This window comes from Scatophagus argus, chromosome 5 (genome assembly GCF_020382885.2).
Source record: "Scatophagus argus isolate fScaArg1 chromosome 5, fScaArg1.pri, whole genome shotgun sequence".
Taxonomy (NCBI): Eukaryota; Metazoa; Chordata; class Actinopteri; family Scatophagidae; genus Scatophagus; species Scatophagus argus.
In genome coordinates this window covers 14,727,314-14,739,128 of record NC_058497.1, presented here as the reverse complement: position 1 = coordinate 14,739,128, position 11,815 = coordinate 14,727,314, and the positions used below count along the sequence as shown (strand labels likewise).

General features: G+C 40.5%; 2 protein-coding genes across 3 annotated transcripts; both read left to right on the top strand.

Moving 5' to 3' along the window:
- Positions 1 to 1,264: 1,264 nt before the first annotated feature.
- LOC124059232 (intracellular protein transport protein USO1-like) lies at positions 1,265 to 4,591 on the top strand. The gene is made up of 5 exons (XM_046389082.1): positions 1,265 to 1,418; positions 1,501 to 1,580; positions 1,719 to 1,762; positions 2,380 to 4,201; positions 4,526 to 4,591. Exons 1-5 carry the CDS (start codon positions 1,265 to 1,267, stop codon positions 4,571 to 4,573), a joined length of 2,148 nt encoding a protein of 715 aa, XP_046245038.1. The 3' UTR covers positions 4,574 to 4,591.
- Positions 4,592 to 4,614: 23 nt separating this feature from the next.
- On the top strand, positions 4,615 to 10,722 carry LOC124059233 (neurogranin-like). Of its 2 annotated transcripts, none has more exons than XM_046389084.1 (3): positions 4,615 to 6,520; positions 8,032 to 8,233; positions 9,755 to 10,722. In XM_046389084.1, exons 1-3 carry the CDS (start codon positions 6,506 to 6,508, stop codon positions 9,808 to 9,810), a joined length of 273 nt encoding a protein of 90 aa, XP_046245040.1. In that variant the 5' UTR covers positions 4,615 to 6,505; the 3' UTR covers positions 9,811 to 10,722. The 2 variants fall into 2 exon arrangements, with proteins under 2 accessions (XP_046245040.1, XP_046245039.1); XM_046389083.1 differs by having other exon boundaries at positions 8,029 to 8,233.
- Positions 10,723 to 11,815: the final 1,093 nt, after the last annotated feature.

Genomic DNA, 11,815 nt, shown 5'->3' with positions numbered 1-11,815 from the left:
GAGGCAGCTCAAGGTTTAAGTAAAGTAAGGAGCTGCAGTGCATCGGTCACAATTGGACTGTCAAACAAACAACATTTTGTATCACAACTTCAGCACTTTTTAAATTGACCTTATTTACAGTTTTTACACCCTATAAGCAGGGACTGTATAAATAAACAAAGACTCGGCAAATTATTAGACTCTCATGTCAGCTATTAGACCTGCAGACCAAATATTACAAAACATTTCTCAATATAATGTCATACAATTCAACAGCACCATCATTCAAATTGGTCAATGAGTTTGAATTAATATCAGGTTATAGCAGAGTGGTAACTGAAATGGATATAGTGTTTAAATTTTACCAGTTTAATTTATATTATCACTGATTCCAGTGTGCACTTCTGCAGATTGCAAGGTTATTATGTAACCCTAATAACAAAGTGTTCTGCATCTTTTAGGATCACTGATATATATTATAATTAACCTTATTAAAGAAATGGGACGGCACCCAAAACCCTTGAGCAAGTCTCTCTATTCCCAACAAGCTACATGTGTTTTTCTCTGCTTCTCCTCCAGTGGTGGGGAGATGAATCAAGATCTCACATGCAGGCCTCACGTTCGGCTGACAGGCTGCATGTCCCCCAGCTCAGAGAGGTCAGCCGTAAGATGAGCACCAGTTCTGAGTACGCAGTCATCACGTATGCCTGACTGCGGTCGTTAATGTTGGAAGAGGAGAGGGAGAAGAACACACGTCTGTTTTTTGTTGTATAATACGCATTAACCGACTTTTATTTTATTTGTTCTTATTATATTGATTTTGTTCTATGTTTATAACGAATTCGTACAAATAACCAATAAAGCCATTCTTTCCTGTGATTTTTATGACATTTGAGCCTTGTCAGTGTCCGTAGTTAGAACCGTTGCCTAGAAACGGTTACAAGCAAAACAGCGCCAGGTAGCTATAACATTCAAAACTAAGGGTGGAAACGAATTGCAAGTAAATTCAGGTAAAATATAAATAATAACTTGTGTTTTGATATTTTCTAAATCTTTATGATTATATACTTAAACAATTTGAGTAATGCGTGACGACTACCTCGCTGCTGTAATAAACGACAAACGTTGAGTTAACGTTAGCTTATGTGTATAAAGTTCTCAGTGTTAGCTAGCTGCTCTCCCCGTCTACTCTACAAATCAGGAAAAAAGTAAGTTACTTCTCCTGTTCAGATATCTCGATTGTCACAGAAGTTATCTCCTCAGTGTATCCTAAAAAAAAAAAAAAATGTCAGTGCCTTTCTCCAACACTCACCTGCGGGTCCCGCGAGGTTTTGCTACCATCCTGGAGGGACTGGCCAGAGAAGTCCTACGAGACCAGCCTGAAGATATTCCTAAATTTGCTGCACAGTACTTCGATGCTCTTCTCAAACAAAGACAAGGTAATTGCCTTTATAAGTGTGGTAAATGAAACAAAGGTCATGAACTGTTGTGAAAATAGTTTTTTTTCGTTTTTTCTTGTAGATAGTGGCGTGGACCCTGCTGAGTGGGCTGCCAAACTGGAAGACAGATTCTACAACAACCATGCATTCGAGGTCACTGGGGTACTAGATCAACCTACATTGTACTGTATAAGCCACTACTCTCACTGTAACTATAAACCCTTCCTCTGTTCATCACTGCATCTGTACTTTTATTTTATATTTAAAATTACTCCTCTGTTGTTGTTTTTTCCCCAACAGGCAAGTCCCGAAAAAGCACCTCCATCAGGGGTGACAATTTCCAAGTGAGTCTCAGCATGTGTTATCAAAAGCAAACAGGATCAACAAGAGAGAGAGAGAGAGAGAGAGAGAGAGGGTGAACAAGAGGGAAAGAGCAGTAACAAGGGAGCAGTGAAGAAGAAATGAGAATAAAATATTTTGCTTTCATGTTTACTACTTAAAGGTTTATATCTGGAGTTGTTATGTGAGGTATTGTGAGGTGTCCTGTTGGTGGTGGTTTTTTTTTTGTTTGTTTGTTTTTATTCCTGGTTAGGAAAAATGAGAGTGCATAATCTTAATCACATAACTGCACAATCATTAAACAACTACCTGAATGGAAGCTAAGGTTTACAAGAGATTGTAAGAATTAGTTTAGAATATGAATAGAATAGTCCTATGTATTGCTTCACCATTTTGGACAGGTCAATATAAAGAACTTCTCAAGCAGAACTACACTGTTGAATAGAGGGATGACAATAGCACAAAATGTTAGCTCAGTGTTGAAAGCACTTTCAGGTTTGCTGTGTCACAGGTGAGAAGAGAAGGCAGGACTGAAAGACAAGAGCTGCAGGGAGACAGTCGACGTCACATGTCATTTTTGTCATTTTTCACCTGAAGTTTTTCATTTTGATGTACTTTTTAGAGAGCGTTCAAATGAGTCTCGAACTGAAGAAGAATCCAGTCAATCGTCAGAAGCCTCAGTTCTTCCAACCACACAACCTGATATTTCTGGGGAGATTGTTTTAACCACAAGCACAGGAAAAGAAGAGGAAAAATGTGATATTACAGAGAAACACTCTATTTCAATGGAAAAGGGACTTTCAGAAGAGGAATCAGTAAATATGCTCCCAGCTGCAAATGTTCAGTCAGATGAACTGGGCACTACAGAGGAGGAGATAGACCCAACAATAGCTGCATTTGATCAAGTTGACAGGGCTGCTATTGAAAAAGATAGCAGCTCTGTTCAAGACCAAGATACACCTCAGTCTGAGTCAGAGCCTAATGACTCGTCATCATTCAGAGGTATGTCAAATGTAGATGTGTGTGCTCAGGAAGTAGGAACTGCAGAAGATGAGAGAGGTGATGCACAAGAGACCGCAGGTGTAGGTAAGGAGATTGCAGACTTCAGAGCAGAGGAAAAAACTAAAGCTGAAGAACCAGTGGAGGTCTTTCCATATTCTGGGCTAGCTGATGTGGATGTGTGTGCTACAGAGCTTGTAGGAACAGAGAAGACAATGGAAGAAGCAGCTGCTGTAGATGATATACATATCAATGAAGATGAAAGTGCAAAACCCCAATTGGAGGAAACCTTTTCACAGTCATCACTGTCTCATTCTGAAACCCCAAAGGATAATGGACAAGAAGCAGAAGATCATGCAGGAAAAACAAAGGAGGAGGAAGGAACAGAGAATGAGGCTTCTTCTGGAGGCGTACATGAAAGTTTAACTCATATACTCGAGAGTGGCTCAGATAGTAATGTTACACCAAAGGAGGATTCACTGGTTGAGATTAGCTTTGAAGATGTTCCACAGGCTCAGCAGATTAAAGATGTTGGGAAGAAACAGCCAGAGGTAGAGGATTCTGCAGAGGTCTTACAGGCTAATATATTGGAAATGCAACAGGAGGAAGAATCCAAGGAACTTACTGCAGTGGAAACAGATCAAACTATATCAAGTACACAAACTCATGGTGAACCTGAAAAGCTAACAACTGAGAAGGAAGTTAAGTCTGGAGGGGAGGAAATGGAAAGGCAGCATGAGGATTCTGATATAACAAAGGAGAAGGTGGACATTAATGACTCTGAATTAAATTATAGTGAGGATGATGAGAAGGGAGAAGGTGTTAAAACCATCAGCTCATCACAACAGCCCACCAGCGAGGCAAACAAAGAGAACTCAGAGAACGAATCCGATCAAAAAAATGAAGATACCAGGAAGATAAGAGAAGGCGAATTTCACCAGAATGAATCGAACTACCTTGACTTTAAAGAAGACGAGACAACAGACACGGTGGGGGGAGACAAAGAGGACATGCATACAGAAAGTTACAGTGAAGTGGAAGCTCAAGAAATTAATGATGGTGGTGTAGAAAATCACTCATCACAAGTAACCCATTCAAATATATCAGCTGCTGCAAAGGAGGCAGAGAGTGAAACTCTGGAGGCAAGACTGTATCTACCAGAGGAGAATGAAGAGAGTCAGAGAACACCTGTAGAGTCACAGCCAGAGGACACAGGGGTAGAAAAAGGGGTCACAACAAAGGAGAGAACATCAGAAGCAAAGGGACTTGCAGAAGAAGGAAAGAATGACCCCGAAATACAAGAGAGGAGTGATGCAAGGTGTGAAGAGGGCAGCGTAAGCCCCACTCAAAGTGGAGATCGGCCGGCAGTTGACCACCAAGGAGAGGAAAGGCGACTTGGGTCTGAAAAGGACAGCACAGAGCCTGAAGGCAACAGTGGTGACAAGGTAAAGTTTGATGCTTATACATATATATATATATATATATATATATATATATATATATATATATATATATATATATATATATATGTATATGCCATTTCACATGCTTTTATATGCCTTCACATTATATAATATTTTTATCAGTTGAAAAGAGCCCTGGTAGTTTACTGTATATGTCCAAAACTTTTCTGATTTGAATATAATTGATGTTGTTGCTGTTGCCACATCTCCTCCAGTTTTATCAGCAGGCTGAGGATAAATGTTCAGTTTCTGACAGAGGTATCTTAAGCTCAGCTACAGTCTGCTCTGCTCCCATTCCTCTCTCAGGTAGCCTATATAAATACACCCTTCAAGGACGAGTCTGATCAACAGTGACGTTCATTTCCCCCCCCCCCCCCCCCCCCCCCCCCCCCCCCCCCCAGACTCTCTAGGGGTAGGTGATTGAAAATATCTCCAAAATAGTTCATTTCCTGGATGACGTATGGCTGCTGCTCTGATAAAGTTTGAATGTTACCGAGAGGGTCATAATCAAAATCTTCCTCACTGAAATGTGCAGAAATTTGTCATTCTCGAAGTTTGTCCTAATCTACGTCCGTGTTCATGCATGGGCATGTTTGAGATGCTATTTGAAGAATTTGCTATGCCGCATGCTCAAGAAACTGTAATACTTTGGCTTTATTATTGCCAAATCCACCCTCCTGTTGGGAGTCACCGCAGCCTCCACAGATTGAAGCTTGGTTTTGTAATCTGTCATCATAAAAGACAGACTGAACAATTTGTCTTGTGAATTGGGCCTTTAACATTTTTACTGCCGTCACATTTAGCCCCGACTGATTTGTCTGGACCAACGGGGCTCCAAATGCATGGGGAGGGAGTGTAGGAAGGGGTAGTAAGAATGTTACCATGGTAACTCCTCACCATCCTGCTCTCTCTTAGTGTCGTCATGGAATTAATAGGAGATGGTGATGCTGATAGTTGCTATGCACCATCTGTATTAGCAATCTACCTTTAACAGCGGTTTCTAACAGACTGATTAAACAGTAAAACAGTCCTTTCTGTGTTTATTCTGGTATTTTTACATACAGTGCTTTCTTAAGCTCTTCCTGATTGGCAGAATTTATTTCAGCTTCGACAAAGCTACCACAAAATTGGATGCCTTTTCTACTTTTTTTTTTAAAACCTAATTTGCCTTTGACTCACTGTGTACAAGTTCACACAGTAATATTCCTATACTCCAATCATCTTGGGAGAATAAATCCTACACTGGATACACTAATAATTAAGATAATGTGAGCATACTTACTGTATCATGATTAATTACAGTAAATTTAATAACAGTGGTTATTCTTCCTACAAATTACCAGAAGGAAATTGACTGATAAAGTAAGTCAGCTTAGTGAAACAAGGCGTCAGGCTAATTTAACATATTGTTTGCTTAGTGGACCAGCAGGAAGAGCGTTAATGTCAGAGATATAACTCAGATAAATGGACGCTTTCTGTTTCTCTCCCTCTCCGTCTTGTCTCTGAGGCTGGCAGAGGCGTGTGGGCGGCCATACCAGCTGGGATCAGAGGGATGGAGAGCGCTGTCAGCTCACTCTGCCTCTAATAAATTTATAACACCTCCTAGTGTAAAACAGCCCAAGATGCTTAGACGGTTTTATTTTCATGCTATTAGTAGAATTTGAAAGTCAGCAATTATTGTTTTATGGCCATCTGGCTTTTACATAGTATTTCTATGTTGGTCATCTGTTATTTGTGGAGTTTTATTATTTATTAGTAACACTGCAACTTGTGAATTTTTCTGATTCTCGGTGAGTGTGACAGTCACTTTGTGTTATCCAGACTGTGCAGTTGATCAATTTCACTTGTGTCAAACCTTAAATCAGTGATATAGTCTACATATTCAGCATATACAACTTACTACCTAAGTATTTAGGCTTTGCTCAGTGAAGGCTGAGGTATGCTAAAGGTCTGTAACAGTAATGTAAACACAGTGGGTCAGTCGCCTTAGTAAGACTGAAAAGATAGAACACATGCTGTCATGTTTGTAGGAGGTCTCTGTTTCCCTCCCTCCCTCTTTCTCTCTTTCTTTCTGTGACTGAATGTCTCTCTCTCTCTCTCTCTCTTTCACTCTGTGCGTGAGCGGGTGTTACTGAACATACAGTGATTGTTAGTAAGAGTCAGCGAGGCATCTGTATTGTACCGGAGATTCATTTAAAGAGAGCTTTGCTGGGTCCACGTACAAATCAAAGCATAGAAGTTATACAGGTCAGCTCACCTGAAGACTGAAGTCATCTGAAGTCAGACATGGACTGTCACAATGTAAGTAGAAGCTTCAGATAAACTTTTAAAAATTTTTTAAATTTTTACCAACTAATCAGTTTGGTAGGTAAATGCACATATAGTTAATCGGGTAATACTGTTTTGTAGTTACTGCTGGTAATTAGTAGTGTTTGGTTGTTCTCAAACTGCAATTGTTGTTGTTTTTCTGTTATTCTTTAACTATTTGAATGATTATGACTCACAAGTGGTAGATTTTTCACACCAAATTGAACACATGACATCAGTTAGCCCCTATAGGATAACGTAACAAATTTTACACAGTACTCAAGCTTTTTTCATCACAAATGGATACTATTACGTGAAAGATTTGCATCAGAACATTTCAAATCAATTTGTGTCAGACTGAGTGTAAAGACCCAGAGGCAAAAAAACAAACAACAATAACTTCTCCATGAATGTGTGTAGCTCGCAAAATCCAGTGCATCAGTCAGGCATCTCTGCTGCTGCAAAAGAGCTGAATTCTGGCTGCTCAGTGAGCAGTCAGACAGGGAGGCTAATGAATGCTGGCTGAACAGGTGGGTGGTCACACTCCTACACTGGAGGGGTTTCACTGGAGACATGATGCACTGCTTCACCAAGCTAGTGGGATGACAGTGGGTTCATTTTGTGGGCTGCTTTTGTATAAAATGTCAATCTGTAAATCCATAAGCAAAGCACGGGGTGTTCACAACGCTATGTGTTCACAACAGAATTTGAATTGGTGTTTACATAACTCGTCGACAGCCTTGGCGCTATTCCACTGACACTTTATGACAAGCCAGAATGTCTCTTCCGCCCACCCCATGTTTCCTTTGGGACAGTGGATGCTGTACTTTCAGTCACTGAATGAGCTGCTGGTGTTGACTACAGCAACATTTTCGCTGGGTCATCTGTTTCAGCCCAGGTTGCAGAGCAAGAAGTTTTTTTTGTTTTTTGTTTTTTTTCCTTGAACAAAATGAACCCTTTTTTTAAAAAAAAAAACACCCATGCCCTAATAAATCAATTATAAAACATGAAGCAATCTTTTACACCAACCTTGTTTTTTGATAGCTTCTCCTGTGCTAAATGATGATCAGTGATCTTATAATCTCTGACTCTTTGACTAGCAATTTAGGAACCCATAAGTTTGCTAAATATGCAGTTTTACGGCTTTTTAAAAACCTTTTCCATGGGAAAATGTAGACAGTGATTATTCATTACAAAATAGGCTGACTCAGACTTGTTTCTACCAGCAGTGTATTACACAGTATAGGATAAGAGGAGTAGGGGAGAGAAAATGTGGGTTATTGACCTACTGAGAGCCCCACTGAAGTCATGTAATAAGGGTGAGCCACTCTGCAACAAGCACACGTCCCTCGCTTTCCAAAAGATAGTGCTGTAGCATATACAGTTAGCAAAATATGCTCTCTCGGTTTTTTGAGGGTGTTCCAGGAAAAAAAAAACATCCTGGTATGTTCACGCAATATGTTACCCTTCTGTGATATACTCCTACTTTTTGGTCCTCTCAGCAGGAGGACTGCAGTCGGCCCCAGGAGGAGGAGGACATCATGGACATCCCTTTGGATGACCCGGAGGCCAACAGGGCTGCTGCCAAGATCCAGGCTGGCTTTCGTGGCCACATGACCCGTAAGAAGATGAAGCCGGAGGACAAAGCAGAAGGGGAGGAGGTGAGCAGCACTGGGGATGTGCTCAACGGCAGCCAGGGGGACACAGGTCAGTAGTGTAGAACCATGAGATAAGACTAGATCACATAATGCCATTAACGAGGGCATTATGGCTAGTGACTGTAAGGATGGTAAGAGAGGCTCCCATCAGAAGCTGTAATGACAGTAGGTAATAAAAGGTAAGTGATGGAGAGCAAAAGCAACGTATTTGACTGTGAACAACAGAGTCTTGTGTGACTTGGTCTAAAGTAAATCAAGATTCTGTCTTAACAAGTTAACATAGTTTGGTGTTTCAAGGATGTGCTGCATGATGTTAGTTGAGTATTCATCTTTTGTTTTAGAGGTGTCCCATTTTAAGACATTAGAGGGAATTCTTTGGTGACTCTAACCTTTTCTCAGAGCTTAACACAAGAGCATAATGCAGGAAATCAAACCGTTTCACCATTGTACGCACGAGGCAAATAAACCATTTAAAAGCTATACATAATTGAATACACCTATTAGAGCCCCTTATGGGTTCTCCCAAGTGTGATTAATGCAATACATAACTGAGTGACTCATTTAATTACCCCATAGGGTCTCCAGCAATAGATGATTGAATCTTTCAATTACTTTTTTCGGTGAAAGGGGTTATAAATGAATCTGCTTGTAGATGTGCTATTAAGTCACTAGAGAGAAAAGACATTTGTCAGAGTTCAGTTTTCCTGGAAAATGTCAAGTTACATAGTCACAGTCTTCTCCTATTTTTATTTTATGCAGCTGTGGGCGAGGAAACACTTTCAGAATTCAGTTATTTGTCAAAAAATGGTTTGTGTTTTCTCCTGAGGGACATCTACCATCTCGACACAGGCAAAGGTAGCAAATCAAAATCAAACATCTCTGAAAGGGACAAAGTCGTCAGAGTGGAATCATATTCAAAAATTTTACATATAAATTAGAATGCCTCTCATTTACATCAGCTGTCCACACAGGTGGAGAACCAGGTAAGTTCTGTTTAGAAGGAAGATAAAGCCTTATATTCCCAGCCATTAAAATTTCAACTCTTCTTATAAGACCAAACTGCATTTTCTCTGGGGATGTGGTTGACAATAGGGATCCTCGTCAATGATTCTCCTTAACCCAATTGCTGGCTGCCATGCATTCTTATGTAGGAGATGTATTTATAGCTCCAGGTGCATTAGGTACAGTATATGCTTCAGAGGGCCAAGCAGAATTAATGGACCTGTCGGACTAGAGCCTAGCATTACAAGCACCTCCCACTGGGGGAGACCCCCTTTTTACAACAGAATTGGGTTTTGAGCTCATCTGTTATGTCAGCCAAGTTCTCAGTACTGCAAAACACTTTGAAACGTAGAAGCTAAATTGCACGAACAGATATTTGCACAGTGAAAAGTTGAAAAATAGTTCTCCCTAAGCAGCAGCTCTATCGAGTTCACATTCCCCCCCAAGTGACGTTACAGTTTGTGACTATGGATTGGAGCCTTTCACCTTGACAACAAGAGAGTACACAGCAAGTGTTCCTTCCCGGCCCCGCGGTGGTTAACTACACCTTGCCTATTTCTGTTTATAGAGACAGGAGGATCGGGGGCAGTAGAGAGAGACGACACATCTGTGCCAGAGCAGTGACGTCCCTGTCCTGACCTGGATGAAGAGAAAGAAGGGAAGCGAGGTAGCGAGGGATGGCTGGCATATGCCGGCTGGGCTGGCTTTTGGGCACACCTTTTTACCCCAGGAGTCATTTTCTTTTTCAACACAAATTAGCAGTAGAAAATGAAGCGACAGTTTTGAGGGTGTGTGATGTGAATTTTGTAAACTTTAACACTCCTTCTCTGCTTCTCCAGCAGTACGGATGTCTTTGACCCAGAATTTGCAACTCACTGCATGTACTTGTGAAACTTCTGCTAGTGTGCTAGTTTTTAGATGATGATCTGTGAATGTGAAAATGAATGTCCTCTAAATGCTAAACAGGGCTTATTTTGGATGGATCAGTTCATACCATCTGTGTATAAACCTTGTTTGCATCAGCATTAGACTTTGCGTAATTAGTGGCTTAAATAATTTGTTATTTTGCTTTGTTTTCTGGTGTGCTTGTATCTTGGCCATTATTTACCTATTTGACTTGCTTACAAAAATGATTAAAATGTTAAAAACATCAAAAGAAAAGTAGCTATGTATGTTCTATTCATTCTAAGTCACTTAATTCAGATTCCAACTGCCTTGATTATATTTTGAGCACATGTTAAGTAAGTTCTCTTTTCACCTTTTCAGGCATTTTCTATAAATCTGATCTTCCAGAACAGTAAGCATGCAGTAATCACACTTTTCTTTCAGATGCATTTGGTACAGCTTTACCTTATGAGACACTGGTTCAATATGCTCTGTTGTTGTGTTGGTGGGTTTGACTTGTTGAATCACGTCTGTGAAATTCCTTTGTCAGAGATTGCCGAGCCTTCATGCTTTAACACTAACTGAATCGTACACTGCTGAACTTTGCTGTAGAGTCTTGGCATTACAATAATACAATAAATCCACCTTAAATATATGGCAAAAATGTCTGTATTAAACTTCATTAATTCAAGTTCAAGTATCTGTTTCAAGCAGTACCTTTTTATGTCATCTGTCACCTCCGCCTCTATTCTTCAGCTAAGTGGTAATTTTGAGATTTTTGCACAACATTACAGCAGCCTAAACTGCTCATTTTTCTTTTGTCACTGCAACATAAGCAGGACTGCTAATTGGCGAGAGCAGTCTCCATGAAGCTGCAACAATGTTTTGTCTCCCGTGTGGCTCTCTTGCACAAGGAATCTTCTGAATAATTCATCGCATCAGACTATGCATTTCTCATATTTACAGCTGCCAGTTACACTAGACAAATAAATTGAGCTTTTGCTGATAATAATAGCTAATAGATAGGGTCATTTAAATAATTACAGTGGGCACTGTTTCAGAGCACACGAACCATTAAAATATAAAATCTTTTCATCCTATCATATCCTTGTCATTTCACATGAACACCAATGAGTGAGTGTACCTGTCGGAAATTTTTTTAATACATGGCTGACCTTCATTGTGATAAGTCAGTTTAAATCACGAAAGAACAATGTAAATTTTGCTTCATTTGCCCAGGCAGTCTTATTCGCTTTATGAGAAAGAGGCTACAGCATCTTCTGTCTCCAGTGCTCCCACTCAGCCCACCTACACACATCTGAGCCATACAGCACTCTGCACAGACTCAAACTGCACATGCATTCTCACACAGGAAAAACACAACCCATAGTTTAGCATGCAGATCCCACCCAAGTCACTCATTCTCACTGGCATACACACATACATGCACATGCACATACATACACACACACACGCACACACACACACACAGACACACATACACGGGTTGTTGGCTGTGCCACCAGCTGTAGAGATAGGACAACCAACATGAGTTTTGCTCTCTGTGGTTTTGCAAAGCAAGAGTGCAGAGCACTTCCTTCTCAGGCTGACATTCCTCCTCCGCCGCGCTGTCATAAATATCCTCCATGGGTTTTATATGGACCTATTCTCTTTTCTCCTACTCAGTCCCAGAGGTGCCATGGCCACGTTCTCCTGTCTCTTTAATGACTGTGGGTGAACAATC

Excerpts from the sequence above, each read along its gene's own strand:
- LOC124059232 (XM_046389082.1), top strand. The coding sequence starts at position 1,265 with ATGTCAGTGCCTTTCTCCAACACTCACCTGCGGGTCCCGCGAGGTTTT. Across the intron at positions 1,419-1,500 it reads TCTTCTCAAACAAAGACAAG|ATAGTGGCGTGGACCCTGCT; the intron begins GTAATTGCCTTT and ends TTTTTCTTGTAG. Across the intron at positions 1,581-1,718 it reads ATGCATTCGAGGTCACTGGG|GCAAGTCCCGAAAAAGCACC; the intron begins GTACTAGATCAA and ends TTTCCCCAACAG.
- LOC124059233 (XM_046389083.1), top strand. Across the intron at positions 8,234-9,754 it reads CGGCAGCCAGGGGGACACAG|AGACAGGAGGATCGGGGGCA; the intron begins GTCAGTAGTGTA and ends TTCTGTTTATAG.